General features: G+C 43.5%; 1 protein-coding gene across 7 annotated transcripts in view; it reads right to left on the bottom strand.

The window, feature by feature from the left end:
* Nucleotides 1-21,930, bottom strand: part of LOC121576830 (unconventional myosin-IXb-like) — a 125,880-nt gene that overhangs the window by 101,281 nt on the left and 2,669 nt on the right. For all 7 annotated transcript variants that reach the window (XM_045223511.1, XM_045223513.1, XM_045223514.1 and 4 more), the window contains exon 2: nucleotides 1,272-2,178. In XM_045223511.1, the coding sequence (XP_045079446.1) occupies nucleotides 1,272-2,111 (840 nt within the window). In that variant the 5' untranslated portion in view covers nucleotides 2,112-2,178. The remainder of the gene's footprint in view (nucleotides 1-1,271; nucleotides 2,179-21,930) is intronic.

The following is a 21,930-nucleotide window of genomic DNA, read 5'->3' as shown; positions in this document are numbered from 1 at the left end:
TAGCTCAGTTGGTAGAGCATGGCGTTTGCAACGTCAGGGTTGTGGGTTCGAAAATAAATAAAAATAATGTATGCACTCACTGACTGTAAGTCGCTCTGGATAAGAGCGTCTGCTAAATGACTTAAATGTAATAACATGTTACTATCATTGTTCCCCAACAGATTTCACTTGGTTTCCCAAATTAAGCACTGGGTAGCTGCAGGAACAGGGTTGGAGAGCCCATGGCATACAGAGTTTGAGCGCAATATCACCTGTCGAGCAGCGAGAGGCTGCATGCTTCTCAAACAGTGGTTGATGCATGGAGTGAAATAACCGGAGTAGCCTACCAGGCATGATGGAAAAACAAACCAGTGGGAAAGTGGCCTCCATTCGCTATTCGAGTGCATACGGACAACGTCTTTTTCCGCCTGCCCCTGTTCCTGACCATTTGATGGGCAATTCTAAATCGAAACTAATTTGACTTATTAGTAAAGACAAGATTCAATTGAGAATAGTCTGATAGTATTTTCATCTATCACTTGATGAGAAAACAGCGTGTGCAGCCTGAGGCAAGGAACAGAGTGCAAGTTATATTTTGCGACTTTCTCAAATCATCAATAGCCTATAGTCGCATCATGCAGCCCATATACTGTATGTTTTCATTTCCAAGACATTCTAAGGTTTGTATCATTCACAACTAAAGTTGCCAAATATGTCTAAATCTAGCATATAGGACCTGTTTCAAATGATCACTTTTATGCTCAACATAGCCACTTCATATTCACACTCGCTCTGGAATGGGAAAAATATCCGTTCTATTTTATTCAGCGAAGTTCAATTAGGCCTACAGTATATTCTTCCTACTATAAAATCATATAATATAAAATAATGGCACGGGACTTATAAGCATTCTTGTCTGCTAAATGAACAAGCCTACAGCCTATGGCATGGCGCATAGCCAGATAACACACAGTAGGCCTAGGCCAACTCATATTCTGTTCTTCATATCATAATGTTTCTTTAGACCTGCCTAAAATAAATACTGGATTTATTGTGATGATGTATATTAAATTGACTTATTAGACTCTTTTAAATGTAGATTTTCCAAAGGCATCAGCGGCTTGTCTGTGTGGTGGTCTGGAGATGCTAAACGTTTTTATGTTAATTAACGGTCAATTACCGTGAGACCGGTAGACTTTTGCATGACAATAACCGGCTGACAAAATGTCATGACTGCAACAGCCTTAGGTAGGTGCCCAAACTTCATTTCACACGAATACAAACAGCCTTACCTCCAGCACAGGCCCAGCCCCTAGAATGGTCCTCTCCACCCCGCTGGCGTAGCCCTTCTGGCTGAGGGCCGTCAGACAGTGGATGAGGAAGTTGGTGCTCTGTGTCTTCCCCGAGCCGCTCTCCCCAGAGATAACGATGCACTGGTTTACCCTCTTCCTTAGCATGGCGTAGTATGCCACGTCCGCAATGGCAAAGATGTGCGGCTCCAGTTTCCCCAGCTGGTGGTTCTCGTACATCTTGACGTACTTGGGGTTGTAGATGGATAGGAACTTGAAGGGGTTGATGGCGATGAGGATAGACCCAGCGTAGGTGTAGATCTTTTTCTTGTGGAAGCGGTTGCGCAGGTTATCCAGGATGCTGCTCTCGTTGAGTGCCGGGAGGTTACACAGGTCGTCAAAGTCATCATGGCGTGGGGGGAGAAAGCCTCTGGCCGCCAGCTTCTGGGCCTCCTGCTCCTTCCAGAGAGCGGGGAGGTGGACGTAGTGGATGGTGCCGTCACGGTTCCTCTCCTGGAGGAGGAAGTAGAAACCTTCACTCTGAGGGTGCTGCTCCTGGGCCTTCCGTGGCCACAACAGGACCCTCTGGACTGGGAGGTCCCCGGACTCCAGCACCCACTCCTCCCCGCCGCACTCCTTCACCTCAGCAAGCACGTAGAGCCGCTGGGGGTCCAGGCCCAGGGCCAAGGCTGCGTCCTGGATGACGGAAGCGGCCGTGGCCTCCTTGGGCACCTTGAGGGTGCAGCATGATGGGCAGTCCGCTGAGAGCCGTGGGTAGACCTGCAGGTCGTAGGCCCGTCCATCTTGGCTAGGTGCTCCGCCTTCGCCATCTTTGACACTCATTCTGGGCCAGGTGGAGTCGCCTCAGCATGCCGTCTGCACTGCCTGCTCTTCTCTCACCACCCAGCACCTGGGGAGCAAAGGAGAACAATTGTTTTCAGACAGTTATACATTAAAGCTGAAAAAAAGGATGTCACAGCAGAGATTAGTTGCAGGGAGCTGACTGAAAGCAACAAGAGCTGTGATGTTAACTGTTAGCCACATGTACGCTAAAAGTGCCTGTGCCAAACAGCCCTGTATTGGATCAAGTCTTCAATTAAGAAAATAGTTTCATATAGACTAAACGAAAGACATTGAGCTATTCCAGATTGTGAAGGTTTCCCATTTGGGCATTGCAGTCTTGCAAAGGTCTAAACAGTTTGTCACAACGGCATTACGTCTGCGTTTCAAAATGCTAACAAATGGGTTGGTTTTTAAACAAAGACTGACAGACCACAGTGTGTGAACTCCAAACCGTTGTTCGTCTTGGACTAAGCAGCTGAGGAGTGGAAATGTGACTTGCATCACAGCACATAGGCAAGCTATTGAAAAGGTGGTTCTAATTTAGTGGATTAAAAAAAGCCTTCAACTATTTAAATCAAGCAATGTAGGCTTCACTACAATTAAGGGAATTATATAAATCCTTCCCTGTACTTAATGCTTGAGTGATATCATTACAATAACAACCCTTTTCTATAGCATAGGCCTTTCACGAAGGCTAACGCTTAGTCCATCAGTGCAGATTACTGTTACATGCCCAATTGCATGATTACTTGAAGTAAACTGTGGTACAGACATTTTATTAGGGTGTAAGGATGTTCACTAACGTCCCGGGCCTACATTGATGACAGGGACCCAGCTTCGGATGTTTTACTTTTCTGTTATCACTGAGCTCGAAGTTTGCCTGCGTTTGGTTTACCCACATCATCAGTCTATCGTGTGCGTAAAGTTGAGTAGAGACATTTATTTTCCTGTAAGTGTGCACTAAAGCGGTGGTTAGAGCATTAGTTTGATGCACACCTCATCTCCTCACTTCATGCAAGAAGCCCATCTCTATGATACGCCAATGAGAAAGCCACAGATGTGTTGGTGTAAACAAACACATCCTCACCATAGAAACTGATTAGGCCATACAGTAGAGCAGGGGTTCTTTTTCAGCATGGCTGATTTCTTTTGATTTTCCCATGATGTCAAGCAAAGAGGCACTGAGTTTGAAGGTAGGCCTTGAAATACATCCACAGGTACACCTCCAATTGACTCAAATGATGTCAATTAGCCTATCAGAAGCTTCTAAAGCCATGACATCATTTTCTGGAATTTTCCAAGCTGTTTAAAGGCAGAGTCAATTTAGTGTCTGTAAACGTCTGACCCACTGGAATTGTGATACAGTGAATTATAAGTGAAATAATCTGTCCGTAAACAATTGTTGTAAAAATTACTTGTGTCATGCACAAAGTAGATGTCCTAACCGACTTGCCAAAACTATAGTTTGTTAACATGAAATTTGTGGAGTGGTTGAAAAAAAAAGTTTAAATGACTCCAACCTAAGTGTATGTAAACTTCCGACTTCAACTGTGTATATTTTATTATATATATATATATATATATATATATATATATATATATATATATATATATATATATATATATATATAAGACATCAAAACTATGAAATAACACATGTAACCAAAAAAGTGTTAAAGAAATCAAAATATATTTTGTATTTGAGATTCTTCAAAGTAGCCACCCTTTGCCTTGATGACAGCTTTGCACAAAAAAGTGTTTAACACTTTTTTGGTTACTACATGATTCCATATGTTTTATTTCATAGTTTTGATATCTTCACTATTATTCCACAATGTAGAAAATAGTAAAAATAAAGAAAAACCCTTGAATGAGTAGGTGTGTCCAAACATTTTACTGGTAGGTTTATTTGAACAGTGAGAGACAGAATAACAACAACAAAATCCAGAAAACCGCATGACATAAATGTATAAATTGATTTGCATTTTAATGAGGGAAATAAGTATTTGACCCCTCTGCAAAACATGACTTAGTATTTGGTGGCAAAACCCTTGTTGGCAATCACAGAGGTCAGACGTTTCTTGTAGTTGGCCACCAGGTTTGCACACATCTCAGGAGGGATTTTGTTCCACTCCTCTTTGCAGATCTTCTCCAAGTCATTAAGGTTTCGAGGCTGACGTTTGGCAACTCAAACCTTCAGCTCCCTCCACAGATTTTCTATGGGTTTAAGATCTGGAGCCTGGCTAGGCCACTCCAGGACCTTAATGTGCTTCTTCTTGAGCCACTCCTTTGTTGCCTTGGCCGTGTGTTTTGGGTCATTGTCATGCTGGAATACCCATCCACGACCCATTTTCAATGCCCTGGCTGAGGGAAGGAGGTTCTCATCCAAGATTTGACGGTACATGGCCCCGTCCATCGTCCCTTTGATGCGGTGAAGTTGTCCTGTCCCCTTAGCAGAAAAACACCCCCAAAGCATAATGTGTCCACCTCCATGTTTGACGGTGGGGATGGTGTTCTTGGGGTCATAGGAAGCATTCCTCCTCCTCCAAACACGGCGAGTTGAGTTGATGCCAAAGAGCTCCATTTTGGTCTCGTCTGACCACAACACTTTCACCCAGTTCTCCTCTGAATCATTCAGATTTTCATTGGCAAACGTCAGACGGCCCTGTATATGTGCTTTCTTGAGCAGGGGGGACCTTGCGGGCGCTGCAGGATTTCAGTCCTTCACGGCGTAGTGTGTTACCAATTGTTTTATTGGTGACTATGGACCCAGCTGCCTTGAGATCATTGACAAGATCCTCCCGTGTAGTTCTGGGCTGATTCCTCACCGTTCTCATGATCATTGCAACTCCACGAGGTGAGCCCCAGGCCGAGGGAGATTGACAGTTCTTTTGTGTTTCTTCCATTTGCCAATAATTGCACCAACTGTTGTCACCTTCTCACCAAGCTGCTTGGCGATGTCTTGTAGCCCATTCCAGCCTTGTGTAGGTCTACAATCTTGTCCCTGACATCCTTGGAGAGCTCTTTGGTCTTGGCCATGGTGGAGAGTTTGGAATCGGATTGATTGATTGCTTCAAAATCAGCAGGGGATCAAATACTTTTTTCCCTCACTGTATATATATATATATATATATATATATATATATATATTTGTGCTCGACTAAAACAATCTCAGTCGACCAGTCAACTAATTTGGGTCAGCCGTACTAAGTAGGCTATACCAAGGGGCAAGGGCCAGTACAACCAAAACATTTTTATAAAAAAAACAGATGAACTTGTGGATACCATTTTTATGTCTCTGTGTCCAGTATGAAGGAAGTTAGAGGTAGTTTCGCGAACCAATGCTAAAATCACTGACATTGAAAAGGACTGCCATTCAAAGTTTTAGCTTTGTGTCACTGTCCATCTGACACAGGGAATGTTCCCAGTTTCTCAGGTTTTCTGCATCTAGAATCCAGCCTCAAATTTCCCTGACCGCAGGCTACATTTGATTTGCACACATGGGATTTACAGATTTTCCACTAGTGAGAATTGTTCTGTTGTCATTGGGTTAATTGATCGCACACATCGGACACCCATGCCGTGACTCGTTTGTCTTCATCACTACAGTAGCTGTCACATGATAGGCCTACTCTAAAAAAAAGCACAGCCACAGAAACTTTACTGTCAGCAGCAAATAACTCTTCACCTCAACATCCGAGTTGAACACTAACAGAAACACGCACAGACACCCACTCTACTGTCACACACTTCATCTTCCCATTCATGGATGATTCAACTTCCACCTTAGCAGAAAGAGTGAAGAGACTGTTCAGGCTGTAAACTCAAGGATATCAGTGATTTCCTGAGAGAAGTGAAACTAACCGTCTCAAGCTTTTGGCAGCTCTTTATGGGCGACCGCCAAAGAAACTCAAAGCATTATGAAGAAGAGTCACATGATCAACATAAAAACGCAATGTCACCTTGGACCAGATGAGACAGGCATGCTTTATTAAGCTGTTGCCAAAAGGTCAACTCATGGGAAATCTGACTCTGCCTAAAATCCCAGAGTAGGGCTATGACGGTCTTGGAATTTGAGGTCACAGTACACAGTCACCGACATAACCGTTGGGGGATTGGTGCATATCAAACTCAAAAAGAAACACGTGGCTTTCCCTATTACCATTACATTTCGTTATTATCAGTAGCATTTCATTATTATTATTCAAGTTATTACCTCTAAATATTAGTATAGTATACAAATTAAGAAATGTCAGATTGGAGAGGAATTCCCCCCCAAAAAAACAGATTCCGATTTTGACCCACTAAACCATTTCACACCAAGTCCGATGCGTTTTTCCCTCCACTTTTCCGAACAATTAGCATAATGTCACCAACGCTGCTGCGGTCATTCTCTGTGGCAATATGTTGTTCAGTGGCTAGAGAGGACGCTGTAATGAGAGAAATCATACACTACTGGAAAAATAATATTAACATATAGGCTATGCATCCAATAGGATGAATCCTGAACGGAGCTTGGCTACGTTTCATTCAGATGCACCCCATTTAATAAGAGAGGAAATGCAAAACTGGCTCCTGTCGTCATTCCTCGCACATATGCTGACCCTGCAACAAGACACAGTTTCTCATTAAAGAGATGAAGCCCAGACAGGCCTATTTCAGGAAACTTTCTGAATGGACATAGAGAATTAGTTTACTCATACACGCATACCCACCCACCTAAATGGACCAATCAATCAAAGCCGCCTGCAGCGCATCTCACCCAGACACATAAGGACATACATTTGTTCTTTCCCAAAAACATATTAAAAACCTTGCCTTAGCTTCAAATCCCTTCTGTAGGATAACCAAAAATTGTCTACATTATAGAATAATGCTAAATCAATGTAGCCTATCAATGTAGCCTATCATATCACATTGACGAGGAAAGTTTTAAGGGGGATAATATAGAGACAGCTGTGACAGGCATGAAGATGAAATTAACAACCATTAGAAAATAGAAACACATGCAGGCAACCTGTCCATAGCCTAATGATCAGCCAACCTGTCCATAGCCTAATGATCAGCCAACCTGTCCATTGCCTAATGATCAGCCAACCTGTCCATTGCCTAATGATCAGCCAACCTGTCCATTGCCTAATGATCAGCCAACCTGTCCATTGCCTAATGATCAGCCAACCTGTCCATTGCCTAATGATCAGCCAACCTGTCCATTGCCTAATGATCAGCCAACCTGTCCATTGCCTAATGATCAGCCAACCTGTCCATTGCCTAATGATCAGCCAACCTGTCCATAGCCTAATGATCAGGCAACCTGTCCATAGCCTAATGATCAGGCAACCTGTCCATAGCCTAATGATCAGGCAACCTGTCCATAGCCTAATAAAAATCAGCCACTGATCAATTTTAGTGAAGCTGTGTGTGGTTATTTAAACACTAATTTGAGTGCTTTATCTAAATCTGTGCAACCACTTATTGATAAGGGTCAATTCCGGCATATGTATTTTTTTGCTCTTTCTTTTAGGGTTGCCTATAGCACAGGTGGTCGCCTAGATTCACTTTAGCAGGCTTATAATATTTAGTTTAATATATAGGCTATACGAATGACACATTAATATATTAATTAACTTCTAACTTACACCTCTGTCTTCACTGTTCCCTTCTTGCGCAATTCACGCCTCTCCACTGGCAACTCCACTGGCCTCTCTCTTCCCCCTCTCTCAAGCTCTTGAATGAGTACCTATATACACACACAAAAGTGTGTGGACACCCCTTCAAATTTGTGGACTTGGCTATTTCAGCCACACCCGTTGCTGACAGGAGTATAAAATCGAGCACACAGCCATGCGATCTCCATAGACAAACATTGGCAGTAGAATGGCCTTACTGAAGAGCTCAGTGACTTTCAACGTGGCACCGTCATAGGATGCCACCTTTCCAACAAGTTAGTTCGCCAAATTTCTGCCCTGCTAAAGCTGCCCCAGTCAACTGTAAGTGCTGTTATTGTGAAGTGGAAACGTGCGAAACGGTAGGCCACACAAGCTCACAGAATGGGACCGCCGAGTGCTGAAGTGAGTAGCGTGTAAAAATGGTCTGTCCTCGGTTGCAACACTCACTACCGAGTTCCAAACTGCCTCTGGAAGCAACGTCAGCACAATAACTTTTCCCTTCGGCAGCTTCATGAAATGGGTTTCCATGGCAGCCCCACGCACACAAGCCTAAGATGACCATGCGCAATGCCAAGCGTCGGCTGGAGTGGTGTAAAGCTCGAAATTGGACTCTGGAGCAGTGGAAACGCGTTCTCTGGAGTGATGAATCACGCTTCACCATCTGCCCGAATGCATAGTGCCAGCTGTAAAGTTTGGTGGAAGAGGAATAATGGTCTGGGGCAGTTTTTCATGGTTTGGGCTAGGCCCCTTAGTTCCAGTGAAGGGAAATCTTAACACTACAGCATACCAATGACATTCTAGACGATTCTGTGCTTCCAACTTTGTGGCAACAGTTTGGGGAAGGCCCTTTCCTATTTCATCATGACAATGCCCCCGTGCACAAAGCGAGGTCCATACAGAAAAGGTTTGTCGAGATCGGTGTGGAAGAACTTGACTGGCCTGCACAAAGCCCTGACCTCAACCACATCGAATGCCTTTGGGATGAATTGGAAAGTCGACTGCGAGCCAGGCCTAATCGCCCAACATCAGTGCCCGACCTCACTAATGCCCGCAGCAAGGTTCCAAAATCTAGTGGAAAGCTTTCCCAGAAGAGTGGAGGCTATTATAGCAGCAAAGGAGGGACCAACTCCATATTAATGCCCAGGATTTTGGAATGAGATGTTCGACGAGCAGGTGTCTAGATACTTTTGGTCATGTAGTGTATATATAGACAATGAACAGCAATATAGTTTGAAACGTATTTTGAGCATTTTTAAAAACTAATAGGATTAGGCCTATTCAAGGAGAGAAGCATCTGTCGATCCTCTAGCTTTCTGAATGGCTATAAAATAGGCTACACCGTTGGCAATGAACTGGTGGGGAAGTTTGAAAGGCGAGAGCAACGTGTAGCCTAGCTCTGGTGTGATGTGATCACATTGGCTAAATTGATACCTTGCTGCACTGATACATTGCAAACGTTTAGAAAACAACAGCCAGAGAGTTCTGAATAAATAATTGACAGATTGTGGCAGGACAATATTTCGCAATTGTTGTCAACGGTGTAAAAAACAAAAATAATGTCTTCCTAATTATTTGGACGTAAATAACGGACTTGGTGAGAAAGGGCCTTTCACAAGATTAAATAATGGCAGGAGCATTAGATTCTTATTAAAGAGAGAGTCTAGACTTAAAGAGAGAGTCCAGAAACTTTTGGAATGGACATATAGGCCTATAGAGTGAAATCAGCAAACTCACACACCCCAATAAAATAACCCGCCAATCAAAGCCACCAGCGTATGTCAGACACAAGAGCAAATATTTATCCTTTCCTTAAAAGAGATTCAAAAACCAAAAGTACACTATAAGATAATGAATTGACAAGGGAAGTATGAAGGGGAGAGAGACGGCTATGCAATATAATGAAGATGAAATTTACAATCATTAAAATAGGTTTTAATGATTGCCAGGTTTGATAGGATTTGAGCACTGTCCATTTGAAACAATATTAGCGTATTATAGGCCTCAGAGCCAAAACAACCTTGTCGACTGCTATTGAATAATGAATTAAGTCAGACACATTCAACCTTTTTTAAAAGAAGACCGATTTATTTATTTACTAGCAAGAAATTTAAACATGCATTGTATAAAAGAAAGCCAACACATCAAAGATTGTTTTACTGAAGTGCCATAGGCTATCACTTCTACACCCCCACGCATCTAGCGGTTTAGTTGCTGACCATCAAACGACAGTTGGAAAGAGGAGGAAGTGTAGACAGTTTAATAGACAGATTAATTTAGGAAACCAATTGCTTATAATCGTTAGTAAACACTCCCGCTATTAGGTAAAGTTTATCTACATTAAAATAAAGTTAATTTAAAAAATGAATGTTGGCGTGTTTAAAACGGTTTTGACAGTTATTATATTTTCATTGCGGTCTTCACCGTCAGTATAGCCCAGTATAATGTATCATGTAACCTACTGTTACTTGGCATTGGTAGTTCTACTAAGTGAATGAGAGAGAGAGAGAGAGAGAGAGAGAGAGAGAGAAAAACACAAGAAACAAGAGACTGACCTAAATCACTGTATGGCAGGCAGCAATGCTTTAGTAACAAGATCCAGAACTATTACTTTAGGCACATAGCCGCATCCACCCATCATGTATCACTGCTGTCACCAGGCAAGAGTTAGGTTTTTCAATGTGAAAGATACAAAATGCTGACCTACATGCCCCCAAGAAAACAGTCCCACTCCCAACCAAGGAATAGGTTAATTTTGTTATCAAAACATTATCTTAAAAGCCATTGTTTCCTCTTGGTAAACATGCAAAAAGCCTGAATTACCAATATAGGCCTCTTCTCCACATTCACTATAAAGTGCTCCCGGACAGAACAGCAACTAAACAGTAAAGAGACCATGGTCAGAGAATTGCATCATCAGTAAGAGAAACTCTGGAATCATTTAGGTCCCATTTCAGAAGGGAAAGAGAGCTACAAAACAGCAGTCAGTGACTCGATTGTTGACCACAACCCCAGAAATCCAGGCCAAAAAATGCCAAGGCATGCAAAAGTGGACCACAAAAAACTGCATTATCATTATCCTGCATTATGAGCTGGTCTGGTTTAAATCTGTCAGTTTAACTATTTCCACTGATACCCACAATGGCTTCAAAGCAGAGATGCAAAGCTGTGCGAGGGGTCTCAGAACGCAATCAAATGGGTTATTGCGAATGCTTTAGCTTATCTCAGAACCCTCTGGAAGCGTGGAGGATGCCCAGAATTCCAAAGATAAAGATAATGGATCCATGGTTGGGGCTAAGCTCAGGTCTTTGCTGCTTACTATGGGCAGATGAGGAAATAAGACAAACAAGCTACTTATAAGTAGGTTATTGGTGAAGGTACCCCTATCCCCTCAATGGGACTAGGTCTAGCCTAAATCAGAATATTTTCATGACCTTTAGTAAGTGTAAAGATAAAATGTTCTAACAATTAGCCCAACAACAATGATGATTAGGCCTACCGTCTCATGATGTCCCATGAAAGCACCCTTTGAGCAATATAAACTATGCCAGTTTGTGTAAGACCACACATTTCTATCGCTGGGTAATTTGCTGTGGCTTTTCAATCCTAAGGACCGTAACAAATACTGTATCACTTGTGATGTGACCAATATTTCAATGAGCTCCATACGCAACACTCAGTAATAAACCTTGAGTTAGGTTTTATTGAATTCTAAAGATATCATCAGGAAGACAGATGTAAATGCACACAAATGGCATAACTGCTTTATTGGACTACATAAAAATGTGAGTGCCAAACCAACTTTGTGTAATGGAAATCAGGAATGTGTTTCTTGAAACACGAATGAAACAATTAGTGGTGCCGAGTAAAACAATTAGTGGTGCTGGCTTCAATATGGGGCAAGGCACAACAATCTGCAAACATGTAACATACACAGCCTTTATCAGAGATAGGGAAACGTTGTGACTTGAGCGATTCGCCTGACAGCCTGGCCTGGAATACCAACTATGCCATGTTACTCACTCCTCCACTCCATGTAGAGCTATAAACCCCGCCCAAGGTCAGTGTTTCCCCTATATGGTAAATCATGGCTGCCACTGCAAAAATGTGATTTAAAAAACGATTAAAACCCAAAAAATATTTTGGTGTAAACTCAAAACGACTAAAACCAGATATAAAGTAAAGATATATTTTTAAAATAAGAATTTTTGAGAACTAACAATCTAAAAACGAGACAGTCAGGGAGGATCTAAAATTTAAAAAATGTAATGGCATGGGCCCCCCATTTATTTTTTGTAATGTTAGAGTCACTCAGATAGCATAAGAACAAGGATTAAGTGACCTCACTGAGCTGACAGCCATAAGATTATGAGCGCTTCACTGTATTAGTCAGTGAACTGTAGACGTCTGTCAGGTTGCTGCTAACACAAAGCTCAGAGCTGAACCACCGCTGGGTGACTGGCAGGAAGTGAATGAGCCATTACAGAGACTCACAGACAGACCATTGAAGGCATTTGGTGATTAACCCACACACATCACATCACAGCTATATGGGGCTCCACCCACAGGAAGTGGATTCTGAGTGGCCTGGTCTCCTAAAACCTGAGCTAGCTGACATTCCCTTTGAACCAGGCAAGAGAGAGGGGCAGAAGAAATGGTACAAAAGCTTCCCATGCTGTGATGAATGTCAGGGTTAGGCTTCCCATTAGTGTGATGTCAGGATTAGTACACTGAGTGTACAAAACTTTAGGAACAACTGCTCTTTCCATGACAGACTGACCAGGTGAAAGCTATGATCCCTTATTGATGTCACTTGTTAAATCCACTTCAATGAGTGTAGATGAAGGGGAGGAGACAGGTTAAAGAATGATTTTTAAGCCTTGAGACAATTGAGACATGGATTGTATGTGTGCCATTCAGCGGGTGAATGGGCAAGACAAAATATTTAAGTGCCTTTGAACAAGGTATTTAAAAAAAAAAGGCATTTTAGCAGACACTCTTATCCAGAGCAATTTACGATGCAGTGCCTTAGACCACTGTGCCACTCGGGAGGTGCTAGGTGCAGGTGCTAGGTGCACCGGTTTGAGTGTCAAAACCTGCAACGCTTCTGGGTTTTTCACGCTCAACAGCTTCCCATGTGTATCAAGACTGGTCCACCACCCAAAGGACAATCCAGTCAACTTGACACAACTGTTGGAAGCATTGGAGTCAACATGGGCCAGCATCCCTGTGGAACGCTTTCGACACCTTGCCTCAATGAAGGTGTTCCTAATGTGTTGTACACTCCGTGTATATCTTCCTGCAGACCACCTGGAGACAAGGGCCATTGAGGCGTCCATCAGCAGCTAGCCTGACAGGGATGAGCAGCAGAGCTGGCCCGGGGCCAAACACAATTGGTGCATTTCCATACAGGATTTACCTCAGTGTTTTACCAAAAAGGGTTTTCTGTTTCCATCTACGTGGGCTGGCACCCATGTCTCACTGGGCCATGGCTCCGGCGGACCTGCTCTCACTTGGGGCCAAAGCCAGGCCACTGGTACTTTTCAGCTGTCATTTAAATAACAATGACTAACTGTGAACATAAGCACCTTCTCACAAAGCAACTTTATTATGCAGAGATGTTGATTCTGCTCTTCACAAGTCCTCACTGTCAGCCCTAGCTATGGAAACACAATTTCCCTAGTATAACATAAGTGTAACAGTCGAAAAGCTGCAATTGTCCTCCAGGCACAAAGAGAAGGGCATGCAGTGGTAAATCAGCCAGAGGCCCTTTTATAGAGAGCAGATGCAACCAGTCAGCCTGAATGAAAGTCTCTCTCTCACTGGAGCATGTGGCTGAAACAGAAATGCTGCCTTCGTTTCAGAATCACCTCAATCGGAGACTTAACTCTTCTAGCAGACGGCCGGGGAAAAAGAGAAACTAAAAGACCAGCAGAAAAGAGCGAGGCAGGCAGCCCCCTCCTCCCTACCAACGCCACTCGGATCTCTAAGCCTGGCCAGCCATGAACAATAAAACATGAGCTCAAGAACATCTGCTTCTTCTTTCTTCAGTGAAAAGAAAAGAGAAAAGAAAATACAGGGATCCAAAACTGCATTTGATTTTATAAATTTGATATAAAAGTAAGCTGACAGACAAGAAAGAAAAGAATAAGAATGAACCAGCCAGACATCTGACATACCAGAACCAAACAGAAGAGCACTAATGATGGGATGACAGTTGGTATGGTCAGCTGACTGTACTGTATTGATTAGGTACAGCAAAAACATGCACAACAGATCAGTAGATAAACAATGCCGCCACCATCTCACATCCTCTTGAAGGCAGGTATAGACCTAACCCTGTGTTCACACAAGGTATTTCCAGGTATTGCAGAGGGCTGTTTGTAAAGTACGCAGCAGGGCGTATGTTTGCAAAATATGTAACTGGACCATGACCCCGGGATGAGACTGTATCGAACCTCTCCCTCTCTTCCTCAGGGAATTCAACACCAATTTTATCCGTGCTCAATAAAACCCTTTTGTGTAATTTACACAGCGGGTCAGTAATCTGACAGGCCTGGCCACAGCTCCGCTCCCCCACAGCCTCACATGTGGCAATGCTCCAGTAACGAAGTCCAGATGCCAAGTTAGTTAGTTTCCCCTGCACAGGGTGTCAGTGCCAGGAGAGGAGCTGAGTAGAGTGCTAGACCAGCCCCTAGCCCATATGCTGCACTTCCATCGAAGACTTACCCCACACCAGTGTGTCGCCAGTGTTAATGTAAGCTCTAGTGTTATTGTGTTTCCATCAGGAATGTGACACTAAAGACTTTGGGTGAGCAGAATCAATAACTCCGCATCATCAGGACAGTTGCTTTGTGAGAAGGTGTTTAAGTTCACAGTTAAGCCTTTGTTATGTAAATGCCAGCTGAAAAGTACCAGTGGCCTGGCTTTGGCCCAAAGTGAGAGCCTTACAGAAATGTTCCATACACACAAAAAGCCTATTTCTCTAAAATGTTGCGCACAAATTTGTTTACATCCTTGTTAGTGAGCATTTCTCCTTTGCCAATATAATCCATCCACATGACAGGTGTGGCATATCAAGAAGCTGATTAAACAGCATGATCATTACGCTGGAGACAATAAAAGACCACTAAAATGTGCAGTTTTGTCACACAAACCAATGCCACAGACGTCTCAAGTTGAGGGAGCATGCAATTGGCATGCTGACAAATAAAATGGATTTATAGTATACACTAGTGTAACACTGGTGTTACAGTCGAAAAGCAGTGCACGATGGCTGCATGGCCGGCAGCAGACCAACATGAGGTTTCTATATAAATCACATGCAAACTTCCAATCCAGGAGACCTGCATGCATGACAATAGATGAGTTTCCCAGCAGACGATTCTCAGCAGACGATTTGTTTACAATATTGAAATCCAAAGCGTTCCATGGCTCGGGACATCCTGGCGGGTGGCGAGTCCCAATGCCTTCTGCCCTGGAAAACTGCTCTGACCCAGGGGTTTAGTCAGTGGGGTGCAATGTACACTGTATAGAATTTTGCATAGAGAAATGTAAACCATAGAGCTTACTATTAATGCTAGAGCTGACGACTGTTCATTCTACATCACAGAGAAGCATATTTGTACGTTCTGTAATGTTGCATCCCTTCTGGATAAGCCTGAGCACAGAAGAGAGTCTGGGAGGGGTGGATGGGGGGGGAGCAGCTGCGTGCGTCGAGGAGCAGAAATCAGTTAGAGGTGAATGAGAAGTTGAGGCAAGGAGGCAGACAGAGGGGATATTGTGCGGGAGCGCTCATGTGGGCCACTGCTCTAAAAACACTTCCCAAACACATGACTCCATTGTGGCACCAGAATAGCCATCAACCCTGCTGCTGCACCAAGTCCATACTTAGCTAAGCCCTCCCAGGCTCCCTCCCTCTCAGCTCCCTCCTACTCCTAGCAGACAATTAGACCCTGACCACACCCTGTTAGACTAAACCATATGTTAAACTTGGATTGCCATTAAACACAGGGACATATAACAAGGACAATAAGGAGCTTGTCTGTTATTAAGGAGGTCTTGAGTAATCTCCTCCTATAGGGCACTGGAGCAATCTTCCCTGTGGCGTACCCCTTGTGATGTTTTAGTGGGGATTCATGCATTATAATAAATAATAATAATATGCCATTTAGCAGACGCTTCATTAAGGTGTGACTGTAAGCACCTTAGGGAGGATAACTCCTTTCTAACCTTAAAAATCCACAGATTATCACTTTACTGACCCACTATGATCTGATGGCTTTTGGCAAATTGTTTTGATGACTGACACCAAAGGAAAAACATTCTGAACTCAATGCCATCCAAAACCCCAACGCCATCCAAAGCCCCTATTCAATACAGTGGAACACACAAACATACCATAAAAATCACCTGGCAGTGCTATTTCCATATGGACACTGGAATGTCTGTTATATTACCATACAGCTAGACACATCAGAATTATTACCCTCAAAAACGTACATATGGAGACATTCAGCCGTGAACAGACAGACTTGAAAAGGTCAAAATAGACCAAAAGCAAACACAACGAGGTGAAGCTGGCCAATCCTGAACAACACTGCGCCAAGTCATTCTTAAATTCAGTTCAGTCACACTGGCTGCCGTTGGTGCTGCTGGACTAGTTGGCACATTCAATGGGAATCGTTTGTCACCGTTACTGCCTCGCCTGGCTGATTTCTCTCGTTTATTCTCAATTTTACCTCCTTTGTGCCCATCCCTGGTGCCGTTAAACTTCAAGGCAAAATGGTGGGTGGGAGCTCCATTATGAGCAGGTCTCTTCAGCCCTGTGTTGTGTTCTCTCACACTGTACTTCTCTCTTACGTAGGCAGTGTTTATTTATAAGGGTGTGTTTACTGGGCCTTGGTCTCCAGAGGAAACTATCACACTGAAGCAGGCCACTGATATTCATCTTCATCAAGAGGAGCACTTCACTACTTCTATTATAAACATTACTTTTCACATAACCACCAACTCAAGTAACTCGGCAATGAAAAAGGGCCTATTACAGTAGCTCCATGAATTATGAAGTTCATAAAGCTTCAGTATCAGATCAGAAAGTAGGCTAATGGTCCAAACAGGAAATCAAAGCACACCCAGGACCTGTACTGCTGGTCAGAGGAAAGGGAGAAAGCAGGGTGGCCTTAACTGATGGCTGTGATTCTGGAGCAGCCAGGCTTACGGTGGATGCTGGGACTGGGTCGGGTGTAGCCAGGTTTACGGTGGATGCTGGGACTGGGTCTGGAGCAGCCAGGTTTACGGTGGATGCTGGGACTGGGTCTGGAGCAGCCAGGCTTACGGTGGATGCTGGGACTGGGTCTGGAGCAGCCAGGTTTACGGTGGATGCTGGGACTGGGTCTGGAGCAGCCAGGTTTACGGTGGATGCTGGGACTGGGTCTGGAGCAGCCAGGCTTATGGTGGATGCTGGGACTGGGTCAGCCAGGTTTACGGTGGATGCTGGGACTGTGTCTGGAGCAGCCAGGCTTACGGTGGATGCTGGGACTGGGTCGGGTATAGCCAGGTTTACGTGGATGCTGGGACTGGGTCTGGAGCAGCCAGGTTTACGGTGGATGCTGGGACTGGGTCGGGTATAGCCAGGTTTACGTGGATGCTGGGACTGGGTCTGGAGCAGCCAGGTTTACGGTGGATGCTGGGACTGGGTCTGGAGCAGCCAGGTTTACGGTGGATGCTGGGACTGGGTCTGGTGCAGCCAGGTTTACGGTGGATGCTGGGACTGGGTCTGGAGCAGCCAGGTTTACGGTGGATGCTGGGACTGGGTCTGGTGCAGCCAGGTTTAGTCTGGTGCAGGGGAGTGCCTGTCATGTCTCTGGACCTGGTTCACTGGCTCACTGACCACAGAGGATGGAGGGGGAGCTTATTAATCCTCACCAGGACAAACAACCTGTCATCCTGTCCAAACGCACACACACATACACACACACACAGGTCCAGACAGCCATCTTCCTGAGAGAGCTAACTTCAGGGACCAGACCGGTAGTGAGGGGGTGGAGAGCCATAGTCCAATAGTCTGTCCTTGACCTGGGATACTAATTTTACAGTTCATTATTTATGAATGTACAGGAATACATATATTTGAGTAACTTTCATGAAAGAAAAAAGAAATCCATCGAACAACAGATGTTTTAGGCTTAGTCATAGTGAAACACGTCAATTATGGTCTTCATTTTGACAGTTTGTTGCAAAAGTGATATATTTTGGTATTTTCAAAGTAAATCTAGCTATTTTTGCCCCTAGCGGTTCTACTCTACCATTGAAATCGTGATGTAGAGGCACCTTGAGAAGGTTCCTCTACGTCAGCTCAAAAGGAGGGGTTAGGTATGAAATATACTCCCTTCTAGATGTGCTGGGTGGTACCACCTCAAGGCTTACTATAAAAGCAGGTGACAGCGTGCCTTATTTGGTCTTGGTAAGTGGAGTGTGCCAATATATTTAACATGATGCTTCCTTGACTAGACTACTGCCGTAACACAACATTTCAAAAGGCAGTAAGGCACATTTCCGCACATTACCAAATTCAACATTTTTGCTTACTGTTTCATACACATCTATGTGCTTTTACAAAAAAAAAAAAAAAACATGTCGGCTATGAGGATTATACATTTATATTCGTAGCTACATCCATCGTAACAAGAAATAGATGACAATGGTGGTCATGTCAAGAAATTGTAGTTTTTCCCCAACCGCTATGACTGATTGGTGGTGCAGTCTGCTAAAATAGTTGGCTCATAGTTCAATAGTTCTAGTTCCACATGGGGCAGAGATTTTTTTATTTTCTTCAAATCCTTTATTTATAATATTCATCCTGTGCCCACACTTATAATTCAGAAAAGTGAAAGCATACCTGTGGGAGGGGTCGCCCTGGTAGTAGTTGTAGGTTTTTATACAGTACCCAAGACCAATCTGTGAGTCATTTCACCATTGGAAAAAGAGCTACTGTGTAAATACTGCAATGCGGGTTGGATTGAATTGAGCCCCTAATCTTCATTTTCAAGGTGATGATTGCACTTTTCTTCCCAACACAATACCGCAATAAATGTGAGTCCACATTCCAAATATTTATTTTTACGCCCTATGGGGGATTCAAACTTACACCGCAAGTGGCAATAGACATCAGGAACTCAGTGCCTTACCACTGTGAGCTAACTGTCCAGAGCCATGTTTGCTCGCAATGCACATCATTTTATTATCAGAGCGTGCCAGTGGACTTCTGGTAAATATGCTTTATTGAGAAAGTGTTGGGATCAGGTACAACTACTTTTTCCCACCTCTAAAATGAATATTTATGAGCAATTCCCTCCACCTACAACTTCTCACCTGAATGCATTTTTTAAAATTATTTAAAGGGCTTGGGCAAAGGCTGAAATTTGGGTTGGGAGTTACCCTTTAAAGCACCACAAGTATATGTGTACCTCCCTCCCTCCCTGGGACAAACAACCAGGGAACGTGTCTACAGGGGCTGCCCACACCTGTGATGTGGTCTTTGAAAGTGCATATTATGACGTTGTCTAAGCCTATGCTATCTTGTGGGATAGGTCGTTTGACGTGCATGATGCAACAAGTCATCTGTCCATGACTCTGACAGCACACACTTTTCTTGTCATCCTGTGCTAGAAGGTTGTTGCATTGTGTGGGTGAACATTACACAAAATCTCCAGCTAAAACATATGGTTTAGTGTTTGATCATCATCATCATCATCATTATGACTTCATTCTTTTTTACTTTGAGCATGTTATTTTATGATAGCTGTGGCGAGCTGAATGAAGGCTAAGCACAACAGCACCAAACAAATGTAGGCCTTCTTCAAATTGACAGTGTCTTTTTCACTACACACTGTAATTACAGCTAATTATAAAGTTGCAATAAACTAAGATTGCCCACATTGAGAGATCAGAGTTGACCAGAAAGAATGTGGAGTGCCTTCCACGCAATCAGTTTCCCTCTATCCTAAGAGTTTTCCATACGTTTGTACCAAACGCACGTCATCACTAATCGTACCGCATAGCTCGGTTAGCTGCTCGCTGCAGAATTCAAAGCTCTTTTTCTTCCCTCTCCCCACAAGATGACACACCCAGGAGCATTCCTGTCAATATACTGCAGGCAGGGCTCCTCTGGATTAAAGGCTTGCTCTGATCAAAGCCCCAGCCAATCACGGACAGAGACGCGGAGGACCTGGGCCCTGGGCTCAACACCTGCAACTCCATATCCTAGCCTACATTGGACAAGCTTTTCAGAAATGACCAGTTCAAGCAACCCTGACGATCTTATTAGAAATAACCAATTGCTTACAGTGTTTAAAAATCATGCTGGTACAGAATAACTCCTATACTGAAATTGGAATGAAAATCTAAAATCGGGACAGATGTTATTTTTATAGGAGTGCATAACTGTAATAAACCTACATAATGACAACTTGTCGTCATCCTTTTGAAAACTATAGACAGTGAATGAGTTGCTTGGTGAGTAAACTGACTAAGCATTTCCATTCAGGATTTACCCCAGTGTTTTACCCAAAAGGCTCAGACTTTTCTGTTTACATCTACGCAGGCTGGCACCAGTGTCTCACTGGGCCATGGCACTGGCGGACCTGCTCTCACTTGGGGCAAAAGCCAGGCCACTGGTACTTTTCAGCTTCATTTACATAACGTTTACATTTTTGTCATAACAATGGCTAACTGCGAACTTTAACACCTTCTCACAAAGCAACTGTTTTGATTATGCAGAGGTAGTTGATTATGCACTTCACAAGTCCTCACTGTCAGCCTTAGCTATAGAAACAAAAATGTCCCTAGTATAACATCAGGGTGTATATAACACTGGTGTTACAGTCGAAAAGCAGCAGAAAGGTAAACTACACTAACAAAGGATCACTCCTCCCTCCCAACCAGGGGAGAACGACTGCCTACTCGCATAGAGGATTTCAAGTTGAAGGCCGACCGCGGTACTGCAGGCATCGTTTCCATAATCCTCGATTAGAGTGAATGGGGAAATGGTGATCGCCGTGGTCAATATTTGTGGATATATACACTACCGGTCAAAAGATTTAGAAAACCTACTAATTCAAGGGTTTTTATTTATTTTTACTATTTTCTACATTGTAGAATAATAGTGAAGACATCAAAACTATGAATTAACACATATGGAATCATGTAGTAACCAAAAAAGTGTTAACCAAATCAAAATAGATGTTATATTTGAGATTCTTCAAAGTAGCCACCCTTTGCCTTGATGACAGCTTTGCACACTCTTGGCATTCTCTCAACCAGCTTCATGAGGTAGTCACCTGGAATGCATTTTAATTAACAGGTGTGCCTTGTTAAAAGTTAATTTGTGGAATTTATTTCCTTCTTAATGCATTTCAGCCAATCAGTGGTGTTGTGACGAGGTAGGGGGGGGTATACAGAAGATAGCCCTATTTGGTAAAAGACCACGTCCATATTATAGCGAGAACAGCTCAAATAAGCAAAGAGAAACGACAGTGCATCATTACTTTAAGACATGAAGTCAGTCAATCCGGAAAAATTCAAGAACTGTTCTTCAAGTGCAGTCGCAAAAACCATCAAGCGCTATGATGAAACTGGCTCTCATGAGGACCGCCACAGGAATGGAAGACCCAGAGTTACCTCTGCTGCAGAGGATAAGTTCATTAGAGTTAACTGCACCTCAGATTGCAGCCCAAATAAATGCTTCACAGAGTTCAAGTAATAGACACATCTCAACATCAACTGTTCAGAGGAGACTGTGTGAATCAGGCCTCCATGGTCGAATTGCTGCAAAGAAACCACTACTAAAGGACACCAATAAGAAGAAGAGACTTGCTTGGCCCAAGAAACCCGAGCAATAGACATTAGACCGGTGGAAATCTGTCCTTTGGTCTGATGAGTCCAAATTTGAGATTTTTAGTTCCAACCGCCATGTCTTTGTGAGACGCAGAGTAGGTGAATGGATGATCTCCGCATGTATGGTTCCCACCGTGAAGCATGGAGGAGGAGGTGTGATGGTGTGGGGGTGCTGGTGACACTGTCTGTGATTTACTTAGAATTCAAGGCACACTTAACCAGCATGGCTACCACAGCATTCTGCAGCGATACGCCAT

Source organism: Coregonus clupeaformis, chromosome 11, assembly GCF_020615455.1.
Source record: "Coregonus clupeaformis isolate EN_2021a chromosome 11, ASM2061545v1, whole genome shotgun sequence".
Lineage (NCBI taxonomy): Eukaryota > Metazoa > Chordata > Actinopteri > Salmoniformes > Salmonidae > Coregonus > Coregonus clupeaformis.
Note: the sequence above shows the minus strand (reverse complement) of the source record. Positions and strands in the feature narration are given on the sequence as shown.